The sequence below is a fragment of the Macrosteles quadrilineatus genome, unplaced genomic scaffold (genome assembly GCF_028750875.1).
Source record: "Macrosteles quadrilineatus isolate MER2022 unplaced genomic scaffold, UCM_ALF_1.0 Scaffold_1__1_contigs__length_201487025, whole genome shotgun sequence".
In the NCBI taxonomy this organism is placed as follows: Eukaryota; Metazoa; Arthropoda; class Insecta; order Hemiptera; family Cicadellidae; genus Macrosteles; species Macrosteles quadrilineatus.
Window position 1 is genome coordinate 57,285,265 of NW_026542594.1, and position 19,576 is coordinate 57,304,840.

At 31.9% G+C, this 19,576-nt stretch overlaps 1 protein-coding gene across 1 annotated transcript in view; it reads right to left on the bottom strand.

The window, feature by feature from the left end:
- Nucleotides 1-11,611: 11,611 nt before the first annotated feature.
- LOC128983189 (coiled-coil domain-containing protein 186) overlaps nt 11,612-19,576 on the bottom strand; it is a 124,919-nt gene continuing 116,954 nt past the window's right edge. The window contains exon 14 of the mRNA XM_054402379.1: nt 11,612-12,311. Coding sequence (XP_054258354.1) covers nt 12,258-12,311 — 54 coding nt within the window. The 3' untranslated portion in view covers nt 11,612-12,257. The remainder of the gene's footprint in view (nt 12,312-19,576) is intronic.

Sequence of the window (19,576 nt, forward strand, 5' to 3'; positions counted from 1 at the left end):
CTTTTAGTTCGTCATTTACTTGTTGTTGTGGCATGTCCATTGTGGCAACATGCGTTGAAATGTCCATTTGTGGCCTCCTCTGCGAAGTGAAATGCGCCACAATACATGCAAGTGCTGAAGAGGACCTAGATTGTGAGTAACAACACTCAACTCATTTTCCAGCGTTCTTCTAAAGACAGGTTGTAAAACAGCTTCTGGATTTCTTTCACGGTTAGGCCCTACATGACATTCTCTTTCAGCATTTCTTAAATCTCTAGTTAAATACTTCACTCATTATAAAAACGGAAAACAAAAAAATAAACAAATACAATTCATTTTGGAACATTATTTACCAACATTGACTTTTGGAATAAATGTCAACATTGCAAATAAATAAGTAACAGCTGATAGACTGCAGACGTTTTTCAGTCACCATGCATTTCTTATGGTGGATATTTTACGTTATATCTCGTTTTCTGGTAACTTTATGGGAATTCTGCTATTTTTCCCGAGTCCCTGGGGTCAAGACCTTTAATTTAAGACCTCTCCCACTTTTCTGCGACTTACCAGACATCCACAATTTTCTGGTAAAAATTTTGTCTTACAGAATTATATATATATATACTAGTGGCCTGTAGGGGCCATAGCCCCTAATTTAGACTACAAAAAACCATATATAAAAGGACAGATATTGGAAATATGTTTTTAAAATTATCAATTTTATGTTACTTAAAATTAACAGTGTTCCTTGTTTTATATCTTGGTTTTCCTTCCGTTGGAGTCGTATATTAGTTGCTTCTGATGTGTCAATGAAATATAATTGTAAAATAATGATTAAATCAATAACACAACATATTAACAAATTGAAACGTGCACACGGTTTGGCCTGAGCCCGGAGAACGACGAATCAGAGCTGAAATCATACAGCCAAACATTGCACATCTTTTCTAGTTTAAAATTGAAATTTGTTTCTAATCTTTCGAATTCTGTTATAGTTTCTATTTTGAGAACCAAATGTAAAGGTTAAAATTATTATTAATTATTATGAAGGCAACTCCCCATTTCGCGGTAGTAGGTAAGTCAGAATTAAATCTATGAATTCGTCGCTGAATTTTAAAACAGTAAGGCCATTTCCAGGAATCTCTTTTTGTGTAGCGGAAAGCGACGCAAAAGCCATTGCACTGTTGTATATTGCCTTATGTTTTATATAAAGTTCGAATCATGTAAACAGTTATTTTAGTTCGTCATTTAATTGTGGTTGTGGAATGTTCATTGAGGCAACATTCGTTGAAATGTCCATTTGTGGCCTCCTCTGCGAAGCGAAATACGCCACAAGGCATGCAAGTCCCTAGATTGTCAGAAACAACACTCAACTCAATTTCCAGCGTTCTTCTTAAGACAGGTTGTAAAACAGCTTTTGGATTCCTTTCACAGTTAGGCCCTACATGACATTCTCTTTTGCATTTCTTAATTCTGTTGAATTCCTGGACACTCTTCCACGTCTTGCAGGTCTTCCCCTACCCTGTCTAGCTACTCCACTCATTATAAAACGGAAAACAAAAAAATAAAACACAATTAATTTAAAAACATTATTTACCAACATTGACTTTCGGAATAAATGTAAACATTGCAAATAAATAAGTAACAGCTGATAGAATTCAGACGTTTTTCAGTCCCCATGCATTTCTTATGGTGGATATTTTACGTTATATCTCGTTTTCTGGTAACTTTATGGGAATTCTGCTATTTTTCCCGAGTCCCTGGGGTCAAGACCTTTAATTTAAGACCTCTCCCATTTTTCTGCGACTTACCAGACGTCCACAATTTTCTGGTAAAAATTTGGTCTTACAGAATTATATACTGTATATAGATATAGATAGATAGATAGACCCTAATTACAGTAAGGCTATCCAGTGGACACTTTTATAGTTATGGAGTATTGAGACTTTTGAGCCTACCTATTCATGGTTGCATATGCAATTTATAGTTGACCTCAACTATACAAAATGAATATGTTTTTAATTTATTGGAACAATTTCTCAGGAATGATATAACTATACAGATAAAAAAACAAAATTATATGTTTTAAGTCTATTTATTTACACACAATTTACAACTTCACACTCAAATCCATATTAGCCATTTAAAACAATAATTCAAGTAATAATTTAGAGTTTTGAAAGTACAACAAACTACAAGTACACTGTTTTACCACTTTAAGCGGCAGGCCTAACTTTAACTTGTATCTAACAAGCCATAACACTTAACTGATAAAATACATATAATATAGAAATGTAATGTTTTTTTTTTCAATAAAAACCCAGTTTTTTAAACTTCTTTGTTACCTGGTGAAATGAGTGTATGTCTATACTGTGTATTTGAATATTTTTAAAATATTTTCTATAGGCCCACCGTATTTTATTTAAGCAGACCATTTTCAAATAAAATCAAAATTGAATAAATTCTTCTTATAATGGATTTTTGTATTCTAGTCTAAACAAACTCTATTCTAAACAAATTAAATAAATATCAATGAGAATACCTAACAAAGACTTTATAATCCTGCCTAATTAAAACCCAAACTAGAGTAAAAGCAGTTTTAAACTCAGGTACATAAAAATAAGGCTTCTTAATCACTATTTTTATAAGTATATCAAAGAGAGGGGCATTTTACATGTCTAGATTGGTCTAGATGGACTAGAGCAAAATGGTCATAATTTTAACAAAACATGGAAAGAAAATTTTTATAACCGTAAAGCTATTCTAGGTAGGGTCTGACTTAAGGGAGGTACAAATGAGGCAACGATGACATCACAGTTTAGTTCAAAATTCCTCCGTTAACAGCGTTGTAGTAGAGAGCACAGTGCGTAATTTTTACTTCACTATTAGGCCAACTTAATTATAAAATTAAGAAAAATTTTAAAATTAATCTTACATTTTTTCAATTATTAAATTAAACTGTCATAATCCAACCATACGTGCTGATAATGAAAATAATCGAATGAAGGTTTACTAATCTAAAAAATAGTTTTGTTCATAAAATAAAATTATAAATGCCTAAAATTCAATTTTTTAATTTTAACATTAAACTGTCATAACCTAACCAAACCAACCAAACTTGCTGATATGAAATACAATTGTTGATAAAAAGTTAGTGCTGTCAGTGGGATTCGAACCCGGCACGTTCAGATTATCAGCCCGGCACGCTATCCACTACACCACCGAGGGCGATGACTGAATTCCGTATCGTTGCGGTAATGGTGTTCCCTCAAGAGGAGATCTGACAGAGCTGACGTCATCGAAGGCTCTTCTATTCATCCCTTGAATAAATACCTTCTAGGTACAATACATCTGCCTCAAAGTGTATACCTTTACAAAAAGGTTTATTATAAAAATTGTTGGATATGACTATGCAATTAAATATGTAAATTAATTTATCGTTGCCTAGGGATTTCCTCCCAGTATTCTTTTTGATTTAAAATAAAAATGTTTGATTTTGATATTTTTGTACGAGAGTTACAAGAGATTTTGTTTGATTTAACAACAGATGATTCTTGATCATCGACACCCACGGGACCATGAGTTTGTCGATAAAATTAACCATTAATCCAAGAACACTTATAATGCCCTATGTACTTTCAACAATAATTAGGGATTAAAATTAATCAGTATTACCCAAAAAAATAGCAATGTTGAATGAATACAAAACGCAATTTAATTTCGTTCAATACTCCCACTACAGCTGTAAACTTACCTTTTTTCTAAACAGCTTGACCTTTAACAGCTTTAAAAACAGCTTGACCATGGACCTGAATAAAGCTGAGTATAAAGCCCCTACACACAATCAATTTGGATTGTCAATTCAATGTGAACAAGCCAAACTAAGTGAGCTCAAGCAAGAAATTTGAACTGATGATGGGATGATGACTTGGGATTTGACAGTGTTTTTTGACAGTTTTTTTTTTGTGTTAAGTGTGTACCAGCCGTAAGCAATTATTTAAATTCAATTGAGCTGTACTACTGAATAAGTTTAAACACTTGAACTGTTTCTATGTACTTAAGTACCTACTACATTCAACTGACAAATAATCAAACAAAGCACATTAATGTACCTGTTCTAACCACTAATCAGTGTAAGGATCGGGGATCCAGACTGGAAACTGTGAGCAGAAAGACATGAGACTTTTGGCGTCGGCGTACACATCATATTCAGTATTTTGTACAGATTTATAAGTTAATTTAGTGCAATGACTGATTACTGATTACCAAAGTGATCACCAAGTGTGTTACACTATCTAGTGACGGATTATGAATGAATGAATGAATGAATGAATGAATGAATGAATGAATAAATGAATGATTTATTCCGTCAAATTTGCTACAAAGTACAATATTACCTTTTTACTATAATATTAAGTTTACAACATGAAACAATCAAAAACAAAACAAGAAATAACAAAGTTGTGAACTTAATGTTGAATTATACTAAAACTAGCAAAACGAACATAATAAACTTATAATTTTGTAGCTAGTTATAATTGAATGGTCTTGTGGAATCAGCAGACATAGGCGAACTCTGCCTGAGCGTCTGCTGGGTTGCATATAATCTTTAATGACCTAAACTTGTTTGATTGAAGATTCAAACGGAGATTGAATAAAAATCGGAAAAAAAAGATTTTTTGAATTTTTCTTGAGGATGAATGATATGTAATTGACATGAAATGGGTGATAGATAATTACAGTGGGAGCAAATTCAGCTGTGTTGTGTCCATACAGTTGTGACGGCCAGGAGCTGTGCGCACGGCTGTCGGCTGGGGGGTTGGTGGGGGAGGGACAGCACAGCACAAGGGTCAGGTCAAACACGCCGGTAATCAGCTGAGATGATAACTTCGGCCTCGTCTGTCTGTATCTGAGGTATCTGAGGTATCTGTCTTTCTACAGTAGAACCTCTCTATTCCAACTCTGCCTAACTTCTAATTCTACTATTGGAAAAGAGCGACCAAGGTACACTGATGTTCTAATCAAATATATATAAACTAACTTGTATGTAGTAGAGTCATTCGGTATTCAGCCACAGCAATGTATTTTAGGTGTTTTTTTGTTTTTATTAATATTGTGGTTTGATGTGCTACGCTAATTTTGTTTCTGTGATTTATTTGTTTGAATACTAAGTTTATTATTAATGATTGGGTTAATTTTGTAATTGTGAAAGTATATAAGCTATCTAAGTACTTAAAAGTAGGTAACAAAATCTAAATATTCTAAGCCGTGAAAAGGATGCACTGTTTCAAATTTGTGTATCTAGTTAAAATAATGTTACTCTTGGTACTTCATAGTATAAAACTTCCCTATAAGGTTTATTTTTCTTAAAAAAGGACCATCAGATTGTTCTTATTCTACCCTCAATAGTTAAATAATTGTCAATGATTAATACCCCCGCCGCAGCAAACCTCCAGACTAAGCGAATTCCAATGATTACATATTTACTAAAACTAGTGTCCCTGTTGCTCGAATTCAACCAATTACAGGTAAAGTATTACAGGCGTCATTTTTAAATAAATTTCAACCAAGTCAGCAAATATTTGTAGCAAACAACTTATCTGGAGTGAAAATTTAAAAACGTACGTTTTCAGAAAAAGCACTTTGCAAATTTTTTTCCCCTTTATTCAAAACTTTTATTATTTTTTTTATTTCATTAACATTTGAAGTTTCATAAAATGTCCATGGTAACGCAATATCTTTGGTAGTTTTCTTTTTAAAGAGCATCTTTAGTAGAAAAACACAAAATCCTGTCACGACCATAACGGACGTTTAAATGAATATTAAAAATAGTTAATATTATTTTAATAACTATGTTTTGCTGTAAACTAATTTACTTTTATGACCATTATACAATAAAAAGGTCACTGAGCTTTTGGTATATTTGGTCTTTCTAGGAAAAAATAATAAAAACTCAAAAAATAGAAAAAAGCCATTAAAATCCATTTAAATTTGTATAACTCCGAAAAAACTTACCTGAGACCCGAAAAATCGTTATGTTGGTATAGAGGTGTGCTTCTTTTGTGTATAAAACATTGAAATATGACGATATTTTCATTTTTAAAATTTTTATGATAGAAATCATAAACGTGATGGTCAGGGACAAGCGGTACGGTCGTGAATTGTCTGGAATAATCTAAATCTTTCTAAACAATCCTTCAATTATACTGTTAGTTATAATAAAACTATGTGTTTCAATTGAACTAAACTGTTCAATTTACAATTATATTAAAGTTATTATCACGACCAAACACACTATAATCCATAAGGCTGGATTGGTCGTGAAAAAAACCGCGATGGTCGTGAAACTTTGGTCGTGAAATTACGTGTTATTTGGCTCTGTTCTGGCGGTAGCCCTGCACCTCATGTTCGAGGATACAAAGTGGACTTCTAGGTTAATCTAGCAATTGAAATATCTTATAAACAAAAATTAACACCATGTCTACTTTATCGAATGACTACGTACGGTCATGGACACACCAAAATTACAAAAAACACAATCTTTCCTTTATTAATCTTGTAATTCCTTCTTTCAACTCAAAACGACCGGCACTACAATCCTAACGTACACCCCGAACTAGTCTCTAAAACCAACTGACTCCATCGACGCCAGGCTTGCCACTGTCGTGCTCCAAAGTTGAAAATTTTTCCCAAATGGTCGTGACGCCTAATCGAGGGACAGACTTATTTTGTCATGGTAGTCAGTCTGCAATGACAATAAAATTATAATATGCTCCTTTTTTGTAAGTTTAATAACCATTGATGACATAAAAATATGGCTTTATATATTTTGGCATGAATAATTAGTCTAAAAACAGCGTGAAAGTTGGAAAATGTACCCTAGGGACACGTCATGGTCGTGAATTTCGAGACTTTAAAAATACGAAAAAAATACCTAGAACCTATTTAAAACCAAATAAATGTGTGTAACATGTTGCCCCCGTCCCAAAAAATATTAAAACACATAATAATAAACTACAAATCCAGTATCTACGAAGTAAAAGGCCAGGGACATGAAAACGTACGTTTTTAAATTTTCACTCATTGACTGTTTACAATTAACATAAATTTTTTTTTTTTAACAAGTATTTATTTACAATCTATTCTATACTAGAATAATAAGTAAATTTAATAACCATTTTAACATGGGTTAGTTACACTCCATCAAGTGCACTAACATACAAAAACTTTTTAAAAGTTCAACTAAAAACGATTTGGAAGGTCTATTGGATTAACTCTTTTGAGCCTATATGTAGCTTCACTATTGTCGAGGAGGTTAACTGCCAGGAAATTTGGATGGGTTTCTAATTTTCTTTGGTATTTTTCACTTCGTTTCTTTATTTCTTCTTTAACATAGGGTAATTTTGTATCTTGATGAATTACTTTATTTGTGACAAACCAAGGTGCTTGTAAAATTTTTCTCAGTGTTTTCGATTGAAACCTTTGAACTATTTCTATGTTTGAGTTGGAAGTGGTTCCCCAGAGTTGGATACCGTAGGTCCAAATAGGTTTCAAAATAATTTTGTATAAAAGTAATTTATTTTCAACAGATAATTTTGAATTTCGACCAATGAGCCAATTTAGTTTGTTTGTTTTTAAATTTAAATGAAGTCGTTTGTTCCAAATGTGTGAATGCCATGTAAGCCGTCTGTCGAGATGCATACCAAGGTACTTAACTTCGTTGGATTGTGGAAGCATGACATTATTCAATGTTACTATACATAAAAATGCTCTTCTTCTCACTTTTGATTTCTGACAACAGCTGGAGTTTCATAACAGTTTTTGTTTCCAATGTTAATCTTATGGAGAAATACGAAACTTTAAAGGGCTCCAGGGCCTCACTCTCTCATTATTTCCCTAAAAAGAAAGTTTCCTGCACAACTTCACGTTACACTCTTTCCAATGACACCAAAAACATGACAATCGGTTCAGTATTTTCGGAGGAGTAATTGTCACAAAAAATCTGCTTGCGTATTAAATAAGTACTACTACGGTTACTTTCAAGTCAAGGCTTACGTTAATTCATCTAAATGCGATAGATGAAAATGCGATAGGGTGAAATATACATATTTTGAGCATTTAGCATTGTTTAAAGAGTAATAAGTGTAAAAACAATAATGATATTAATTGTGTTAGTTGCTAAACTTTGTTGATCATTCAATGAATAAATTATTTCCCATACCGTACGTCTTCAGAGTTATTATTAGTATGTTATATGGCATCTCTTCCTTTGGAAGAACCTTTAAATAGTATTAAAATCGTATTGGTAGATCTTTTGCAGTTAAACACTTCCGTGATTTCATCAGTGTAATATGATTTTATTTGAAAAATAAATATTTTTAGGGAAGACATATTCTAATTTCAAAGGGAGGTATATCCGTTACAATGTAAGTTTGATTTTTCCTTCGTCACGTCACGTCAGTTCATATCGTAGCCTACTTCTGTGCCAATGAATGACCCCTCTGGCACAGTTTTGACAAATTGGTTGTAGGGTTACTGTTAAAGCTGGAATTCCTTGACATGGGGGATGTCAGTTAGTTGTCTCGGCCTTATCAATAACATAAAGTTGTCAATATAATCTCTTTACAGAATGTTAGGTGTAATGTAATACTTTGAAGTTGGCTTTTATTCTTGAACTGTTAGGGGCCTCCTAGTTCATATGGTCTTGCGGCTTCATTGGCAACAAATAATGCAAATGACATAGCAATGGGACATTTCAAAAAGCAAAAATACTGTAAATTGGCTGTTACGTATATATTGAGGTTTACATATTGTTAATCAACGTATCTTATAAAGGATTATGTCATCTAGTTTAAAAGGAATATGACCTTTCTGTCATGAGAGTAGGTGCTTAGAGCTTAAATAGTATTTTCTCTTTGTACCATATTTTACAGCCAAAATGTCGTGTTACAGTATTTTCAATAATGTTACCAACCCAGTGCCAAAGTCCGTAATATAGGCAGGTGCAAATAATTTGTCAAGATGGGTACTATTTTAGGCAAGGTTTCTGTGTTTGGATTTTATTAGACACGATAAGAACAGATATTTCTACATAAATATTTGATATGTGTAAAATAATATGATAAAATGTAGGCAAAAGTGGTGAAAAAGGCAGACACCAACCCCGTACAATACATGGTGGAATGAAAAAACATAGGTGTGCTATTCCCACATATTCTGACATCACTCGGATTGCAAACAAAAGATCACCTGATTGTAACTGTCAAATTAGTATATGTATTTGTTTTGATTTGGTTGTTATTGTTTTTATTATTATAAAAACAAATACATACTAATTTGACAGTTACAATCAGATGATCTTTTGTTTGCAATCCGAGTGACGTCAGAATATGTGGGAATAGCACACCTATGTTTTTTCCTTCCACCATGCGTACAATAGATATAAGATAGTTCAAAGAGAAATAATTTAAGAATTGCTGTTATAAAAGGATTTTCCACTGATTTCGTAATGGAACGTTATATTGCAAAACATAACATGATAAAGAAGAAAATTAATTTTAAAATCAGAAAATAACATTGCCAACTACTTATTTGGTAGAATTCAGTAACTCTCAATAAATGTGTATTGTTTGAAATACAGTTAAAAAATGAACAGCTGTTTTATTAAAAAAGTATTATTCACATGGCCAAAATGTAAACAACTCTGTGGAGGGATTTTTAAAGGCTTCTGGAGCAGAGTCCTAAGGGATTTTGCTTTGTTTTTCTTTTAATAACTCATCTATACTTTATACTTATACTTTTCTTTACAGACCAAGACCTTTCTTTGGACACCCCTACCAAGTTTCTACGCCCAGCCGTTCTCTCAAATTAGTGGGGACAAAGTTTCCAATTTAGATTCCCCCATGTTAATCTTATGGGAGAAACTCCAACTTTGATGGCCTGTGGGGCAAAGCCCGAGGATTTTTATTAAAGGAATTGGTGAAAGGGGGCGTCTACACAAAAATTACTTTTTTTTGACACGTTGTTTGTAAAAATCCGTCCATTATTAACGGAGGAGTAGTGTTTCGTAGAAATCGCCTTCACGTATTATATATAAGGATAGATATTTCCATAAATAAGAAATATTTATTCCCAATTTAAATAACATTAGATTTAACGAGTGCTTAGGTTTGCTGCTACGGGGAAGGTAAACAATGTTTTTGACCAAACGTCAACAGTATAGGATAAAATAAATAAATTTTCCAAATTTGATCAAAATATATCCATAAACAAGTCAACTACAACAGTTTTTATTTTCTCCATAAAAATAACATGGGAATTTTAAATTTGCCCTTTTTTGAAATTTCTCCGTAATCCTTAGGCATACAACAATGCTTCAATATACTAAGTTATTTATTTGTTTAAGCTCTACAAAATGGTTAGGAAAGAAATTCCAAAATTTTATGTTTTTACGGTCTAAAATGGGAAAAACCCATTTTTACCCCATAAAACCCCCATAAACCCCCGTTCCCATGGTACGATCATGCTGGTTTGCGAACTCGTTCGAATAAATGTAGGTTTACACGTTTATACCAAATTTCATCAAAATCAGATAATGTTTGTTCAAGTTATCGTGCTACACACACATATATATATATATATATATATATATATATATATATATGTATATATATATAAATATATAAACATATAAATATATATATATATATATGAATTTGAACGGATGGTGTTTTTGGCCTTTGGGGACCTCACAACAAAAAAGTAAATCGGTCCTGGGTCCAGGTCTTACCATGAGACCTACGGTAATAGCTTATTCCCTATATGCGAAATTCGCTAAAAACTCCCTTCAAAAAACCAATGAATTCTCCCTGAAATTGGAATAAGTTAGGTTCTGCTATGCTCTTAAATTATATTTAAATTTATTACGAATTTTAATTGTAGCCTCTTGCATTTTATTTCAAAATGATTTAATATCAGATATATTTCCTATTTAAATATATCATTAATATTAATGAGTACCGGTACTTAGGTTTGCTGCTACAGGGAAGAAAATAGGGGGTTTATATTGAAATATTAATAGCTTAGTATGAAGTAAACAAAATTTCAAAATTTCATTAAGATATGTCCATAGACAAGCAAGCTACAACACTGTATTTATTCTCCATAAGAATAACATGGTAATTTTAAATTTACACTGTTTTGCGATTTTTCCGTAACCGTTAGGCATGCAACAATGCTTCAATATACTAAATTATTTGTTTTTTGGAGCTCTACAAAATGGTTTAGAAAGAAATTGCAAAATTTTATGTTTTCAGGGTGAAAAATTAGAAAAACCCATTTTTACCCCATAAAACCCCCCCATAAACCCCTGTTCCCATAGTCCGATCATGCTGGTTCGCGAACTCGTTCGAATAAATGTAGGTTTACTTGTTTATACCAAATTTCATCAAAATCGGATCATTTTTGCTCGAGTTATCGCGCTAACGGACACATATATAAATATATATATATATAAATATATATATATATAAATATATATATATATAAATATATAAATATATATATATATAAATATATATATATATATAAATATATAAATATATATATATATGAATTTGAACGGATGGTGTTTTTGGCCTCTGGGGACCTCAAAACGAAAAACTAAATCGGTCCCGGGTCCAGGTCTTACCATGAGACCTACGGTAATAGCTTATTCCCTATATGGGAAACTCGCTAAAAACTATGATTTTCTAAGAAATTTCCTTAATACCATTGAATACAGAGACAGACATGTGTGGTTCTGGTTACCTAAATGTCTAATTATGTACAAGTGGAGGTTATGTTTAATTAATTATGACATAGGCTACAAATAAATGCCAAGTAACCAATTTTGAATAGTGACAAAGTGATTTACCAAACAACACAATTTTAGTAAAACTATGTTTTGAGTTTCTAATACTTATATATAATATTTTTTGAAGTTATACATATACATATATATAAATCACATATAGGTTAAAGATATAACAACTTAAAGTAACATAATGATAAAACTTTGAACAAACCATGCTGACCACCTAGCAAACATATTTATAGTAAGCAATTGAGTAAAGTTAAATTATACACTATACCAATCTCTTAAAATGGTATGATTGAGAATAAGAAATAACTTATAAACCAACTTGCCAAAGTAAATAATTTAGTACTACATCTAGTAGCTTTGACTAGTAATTTGTATTTTAAGTACATGATAACATTCTTGAAGGAAAATCCTGTTGTTATGATTTCTTGCTCAACCTGCGAATTTCATCTCCCAGAGTATCAATGTTTTCCTAAAAATAGAAAGATACTTAAAATATTAAACCATACACGTAGAACTCATAGTACAAAATTATACTTACTTTAGAGTACATTTGAATAAAGGATGTGAAAGAAACTTAGAAGAATAGCTTTGGTGATAACAACTAACTATTATTGGTTAGTTTAACAAAGGGTGACAATTCTCTGGTAGGCCTACTGAAAACATGAATGACTCAACAACACTGTAAATGATTCAATTGATTAATTACAAATTTCCACAAACCTTTTTGCTAAAAAACCTAGGGGAAAATAAAATACTCCCGCCACAGCAAACCAGCAGACTAAGCGAATTTCAACTTGTCTGATTAAATTTTTACTAACATATTTCCATAAATAAGACATATTTATTCCCAATTTAAATAAAATTAGATTTAACAAGTGCTTAGGTTTGCTGCTACGGGGAAGATAAAACATGTTTTTTTTAAGATGTGTCAATAGCATAGGATGGAATAAATAAATTTGCCAAATTTTATCAACTTATATCCAAAAACAACTAAACTACAACAGTTTTCATTTTCTCCATAAGAATAACATGAGAATTTTAAATTTACACGTTTTTGAATTTTCTCTGTAACTATTAGGCATACAAAAGCGCTTCAATATACTAAATTATTTCTTTTTTTAAGCTCTACAAAACGGTTTAAAAAAAATTGCAAATTTTTTTGTTATTAAGGTCAAAAATTGGAAAACCCCATTAACCCCCGTTCCCATGGTCCGATTATGCTGGTTCCCGAACTCGTTCGAATAAACGTAGGTTTACACGTTTGTACCAAACTTGATAAAAATCGGATCAATTTTGCTCGAGTTAATGCGCTAACGGACACGCATATATATATATATCTATATAAGTAAAATTAGAGTTTGTTCTGTACATTGCTCAGAATGATATATTTTTAGGTTATTTTTACGTTTTATACATTAAAGAAGCAGAAACGAGTCTTATCTCTATTTCTGTCTGTCTGTCCGTAACACTCAAGATTGGCATTTTACACTATCTTCTCCAGGAAAACTAGAGTACCTATCAAGATCCAAGTCATTTTAATGTATTCACTGGATTGGCGAGAGTGTCTTTAGCCATTAAAAGATGGCCTCACTACTTTGTAAATAAAATTATGGACGTTCAAATATGCAGTTTTGTGCGATTTTTGTCAAGTTTTCTTCAAATTTTTATCACATAATCATCTATGAAATGACGAACAGCTGTTTGGATCAAGATTTTTTCTATCTGTCAACTGATATGTTTACAAATATTGTTTACAAATACCGCAACCATTTTCAATCATGTTTTGAAAGCAAATCACAACCAAGTTAGATTAAAGTGCAATAATATAGTGTAACCGTAAATGAAATTAAATAACTAGGCATCATATAGGTCAGAAACCAGAGATTCTTTGTGTATAAAATTGTTCTTGAGTTTTGATAACCAGAAAGAAGACCTTGAATCAGTGTTGTATAAGGCTGGGAAACTAAAATTTATTAATGATCGTCGCCAATAGCTTACAAACAAGGTTTCCACTCCTTGACGGCGCTTCAATAGTGGTTGTGTAAAGTGTAAAGTAAAAATCACAACTGCAGTGGGTGATTGTAACCAGTAACGTAACAGAGGTTTACAGATGATGCTAAACTCGCTTTTCCAATGTGTCACTTTCTGTTTCTACTCACCGTGTGATGCAATAGCTGGACCATACAGCCAATAGGTCCATAGCCCATCTCGTGGGTACGTATGCCTACCCAATTATTCATAACAACCTTTTTGACGACGATCCTTGATACCGGTACTTATCCATAGAATACATGGCCTACCTACTTCAGAAATAAAATTGCAAATGTCCAAATACCCAACATTGTGTGATTTTTGTCTCATTTCCTTCTAATGTTAATAGATACACCAATCATTGTTTAAAGAATACGTAATCTATTAAATAAAAAAAAGTGTTTGGATAAGGTTGTTTTTTTTTTTTTCAAACTGATAAGTTTACATTAAAAGTTGTTTACAAATAAAACAATTAATAGGAAATAACTTTGATTTCCAATAATTTTTTACGAGAAAATCCAAAACCAAGAGATTAATAACTTCGGGAATTGATTAATGCATTTAATTGGTCGGATGTACTGTAGTTCTTAACTGAAAAAGTTGGTTTTGGTACTAACTGGTTCTTTTCCTTAAGATTTATAAAAAAAGATTAGGACTCCAAGCTCAAGGGGAAGATGACAAATAACATATGTTTAATATTCATTTGTTTAAGTTGTGTTTGTAAATATTTACTTTTGGATTTAATAAATAGAGTTAATACAAAACTATAACATTTAGTTTAACGGTTGGTAGCTACAAGAATCATTTTTACGTACCAACATATCACTGTGATTTACAAATTAGTCATCGTTGGTGTTGCACCTTATTTATTACAACCGTATTCAATTTAATTGAAGTCTTAAATGTATAAGTTTTGCTTTTTCTGTCTGGATTTCAAAATCTTATTTTATGCTAAGAAAATTGTAACGCATTTGAGGAAAACATTAGTTGAGCAAAACCACCATGAATTGTTTACGCTTTACGTTGTTTATGTCTCAATAGTTCGTGGCCTATTTTGGTAATTTTGATTCTAAATTACCAATCTAAATCGTCTCATATCATATAGTAAGCAGTCATTTCGACAGCATTTCGGGTCATCTTCGGTCTAAGCAAATATAAATTGTTATGATAAAATTTGATGACATTAACAAAGATTTAAAATACTAATTTTATACGTACTTTGTTATGCTTAAAGGGTAGCAAATTACCTAATTTAAATTCTAATTAAATTTTTGTGAGCATGTATGTTGGTAACGCATTAATTGTTAAGTGTTTCATGTTTCATGGAAAGGGCAAGAGCACCTTTTGATAACGAAAATGTCAACCGGAATAAAGTGTTAAATAGTGAAAGTTGAGGTAGTACTTTAAATATTTTTAACCATTGTGGAAAATAACTTTCAATTATAGGCCTACCTTAGGGCTATGCCTCATGGATCTATAAAGCATTTTTTAGTTTAATCATTGGATTTAACATGGACCAACACGATCCGGGTGACATATAATTGCAAAGCATTTGTTTTGGCTTTAACTGTCAGATACTGTATTTGCGAAGGGTTATATATAATAGTTTTACCAGCATATCTGAAAATATGCAAACCAACTGCTGTTCTTATAAGAAGGTTTGAACTGAATACTATAAGATCCCGTGTGTAGAACGGGCACACCTAGCATATAAATAAATAAATATATATAAATATATGAATTTGAACGGATGGTGTTTTTGACCTCTGGGGACCTCAAAACGAAAAAGTAAATCGGTCCCGGGTCCAGGTCTTACCATGAGACCTACCGTAATAGCTTATTCCCTATATAGGAAATTCGCTAAAAAAGAAAAAAAAATAAGAAAAGTAGGGGAAATATTCTCAGCATTATATTTTCCCTATTACCAAAATAAGGGCAATCATTTTTTTAGCCTATTAATTTATTATCTATCTATTATATCTACTATTATAAAGAAGAGGTGGTGTCTGTCTTTCTGTGTGTTTGTATGAGCAAAAATCAAAAACTACTGAACCTTAAATTGGACAAAAATAAAGCGACAGCTCAATGATACATATAGAACTATTCCCACTTCCATATTGACCTAGGACTCTGCCAGCGCTCTTTCAAAGTTCTGAGGTGAGAGTCTTTAAAGAGAATATTGATTGGTCTCCATGGTAACAAAAAACAAAGAAAAAACCCAAAAATTAAAATAAAATGAATTTTGATTTCACAATTCCACACAGTTGATTCAAAAATATTAAATACTGCACGAATATTAGAACAGAAACGGTATGGATCATAAAGATAAATAAATGATCTCACTAACCCGAATGTAAACATTATTTAACATTACTAAAATGGAACTGTAAAACCATATGTTAATGTTAATGTAAATGTTCAGAATGATGAAGTTAAACCCTCAACTGTGTCTCAAACTTCAAAAGATGTGGATTTTCAAAAGTCGTATACGACAAAGTCTGGAAGAAAAGTGACATTCAAGAATCCAATTTCAGTTTGATGGAAATTGCCTTTGTCCTTGCTGTTATTCTTATTATTTTTTTTGTTATTTGTTTTTTGTGACTTTTCGGAACCCTCCAAAAACTCCATGGACTTCCAGTCTTCGCAGGGGGCTCCTGTAGTGATCTGACAGATCTATCAGCTCACAGATGTTTTTTTAAATAGTTTTATTGATTTTGGTTGCTAAGAAAAAAAAATAAACAAAGGGACATTCTTTTAGGCTTTTCCAACCATTAAGGTATTTCTCCTATTTAAATGAGGTTCTTTTCACTAAAAGTTTAGCTACACAGCTGCTTCAATTAAATCAACGACAATATTTTAAAACTGTTATTTTAAAACTAAACTGCTTGCAGTAGACTTTTGTTTCTCAATTCATTGAAAAAAGTGTTAATGTTATTTTTCTATAATGAATGGTAGAAGTGTAAATTTAAGGGTCTTTAATATTGGAATGGACAAAGTGACACTCATTTGCTAATTTTAGCAAGCTCTTTGTAAGTCATTTTTCGATAAAATATTTTCAAATTGTGTACGGTATTAATTAACAACAAGGATATATTTGTTCAGATATAGAGGGCAAATATTATAATTTTTTTTTCTTTCAGTGTAAATTATAAGAGCTTCAAGGAAAGTGGCCTTACTATAATCAAAGCATTGGGTTATTTGTACCTTTTTTTATGTGACAAATATCAATCAATGGCTTTTTATACAACACATTACCCTTAGCTTTAGGATTACTTTTACATAACATTGACTTATGAAAACTTGGTTTCAAAGTAAATACACTTATTATTAAGCGCATTTTTAAAACAAAAAATCATATAGGTCTAGATATAATATTTTCATGAGTGCATCGGCACCACTCTTACACCATCCTAGGTAGCCTAAATATGTGTTCACAGTCTCAGTTAACAAAAACGGTCTGTTGTCAAATTAAGTAGTACAGTTGAATTTCGTTTCCAAATTAAATTTAGGATGAAATGACAATTTTACGGCATTTTCAAGGAACCAAAATTGTCTCTTCAGCATCAACCCTGTTGCAAGGCACGAGTATGGCGAGTAGTATTTAAATCTTATTGATTGTTGGTATTGTCATCTTCAAGTCAGCTAGTTTGTGATGTTGACTTTTTTAACAGAATTGAGTAAAACACTAAACAATCTTTAGTGGTTATATGACTAAACGATCAGTCATTGAGTAAAGTAATGAGTGTAAACTATCATTAAATTAATAACTACAGACTGTTTTATCTTGATCTCAAAATGTTTGTTACATTGATGATTATCACAAGTAAAATAATACTCATTATGTTGTCAGATGTGATGATAATAATTAGAAGTTTCTTTGTTTTTACTATGTTTACAAAGTTTCTCATTCTTTCCTATTAAAATTCCAACGACTCACTCCCACGCATGGGATCTCCTATGTGAGATTAATTTTGTATATTTTTAAGTTATTTATTTATAAACCTCTATATATCTTATTATACTTTGTAAAAACTGATTATTTATACAAAATAAAAGAAATTTTGATTTGATGTTGACTATCTAGATGCACTATTTGAAAAGCGATGTGCACTATGCAAATATTTTTTGACAAAGTCTTGGAGGTGTAAGAAAGGAATATAGTTTGTGTGTTTTTATACTTGCCCCTGACATGGAGGAAGAGGATAAATATTGTAAGATTGTAGAATCATCCTATATATTAATACCCCCGCCGCAGCAAACCTGCAGACTAAGCGAATTTCCATTTACCTGGCTGGATTTAAACTAAAATGTACCCTGAAAATTGTTAGATTTATGTCCTATTTAAATAACATTAATTTTAATGAGTACCTAAGTTTGCTGCTACAGGGAAGGTATTGAGGTGTGTTTTTATTGTAATGTTGATAGCTTAGTATGAAATAAACAAAATTGCAAAATTTGATTAAAATATATCCATAAACAAGCAAACTACTACAGTTAATTTATTCTCGACAAGAATAACATGGGAATTTTTAATATAAAGATTTTGAAATTATCTCCATAACCGATTAGTCCAGGATCTGAAGGGGGTTGAGCATGCATGAAAAGGGTGACGCAATTTTATTTCTGATTGTTGTTATAGGCACTATAGTGATCACGAAAACGCATGTCGTCGCCCCCCAGCGTGGTCGACAACCCAGGGGGGAGGGGGACAACATGGCGGGGGGCGCCGTTTACTAAAACGCCTATAACTCGAGAACTATTCTAGGTAGAACATTGCAATAAACGTCAATTTACTCAAAAAATTATGATCTTTAAAAATGTTAATGGAGTGAAATTCGTATCTTTGATGGTTTTTTTAGTTATTTTATATTGAAGCTAAAAATCAATATGGGGTTAAGGGGTTAAAATAGGTTTTTCCCATTTTTGACCCTAATAACCAAACAATTTGCAATTTATTTCTTAACCCATTTTGTAGAGCTTAAAAAATAAATAATTTAGTATAGCAAAGGGCTGTTGTATGCCTAACGGTTAAGCTGGGTTTTCCTAGACGCGGAGTCGGCCAGCGGAGAGCGGACAACGGAGAGCGGAATTGAAATTAACATGGCATTCCGCTTCGCTGCTAGGAAAACAGTAACATTAAATTACCTAAGACCAGCTGAGTCCGCTCTCCGCGTTCCTCTCTCCGCTGGCCGACTACGCGCCTAGGAAAACCCGGCTTTATGGATATAGTTAAAAAAACACTTAAAGTCAAAATGCCCATGTTATTCCTTCGGAGAATCAAACAAACGGTTGTAGTTTGCTTATATATGGATATATTATAATCAAATTTGGCAATTTTGTTTATTTCATACTAAGCTATCAACATTTCAATATAAAACTCACCTCAATACCTTCCCTGTAGCAGCAAACCTAGGTACTCATTACAATTAATTTTATTTAAATAGGAAATAAAGCTGACAGTTTTCAGGGAATATTTGAGTATAATATAATATTGAGTCTGCAGGTTTACAGCGGCAGGGGTACTTATTAAAGCAACCGAAATTACAAGTACCAAGAGACACCTTTTAAGGATAAACATAGCTTTTATGTTTGTAGATCTATGAATACAAAAATTGATGAAAAATCAGGAAGAAATTATAGGAAAAACTGTTCTTTACTTAGGTTATTTTTACTTTACAATTAAATTTTATAGTAATAAAATAA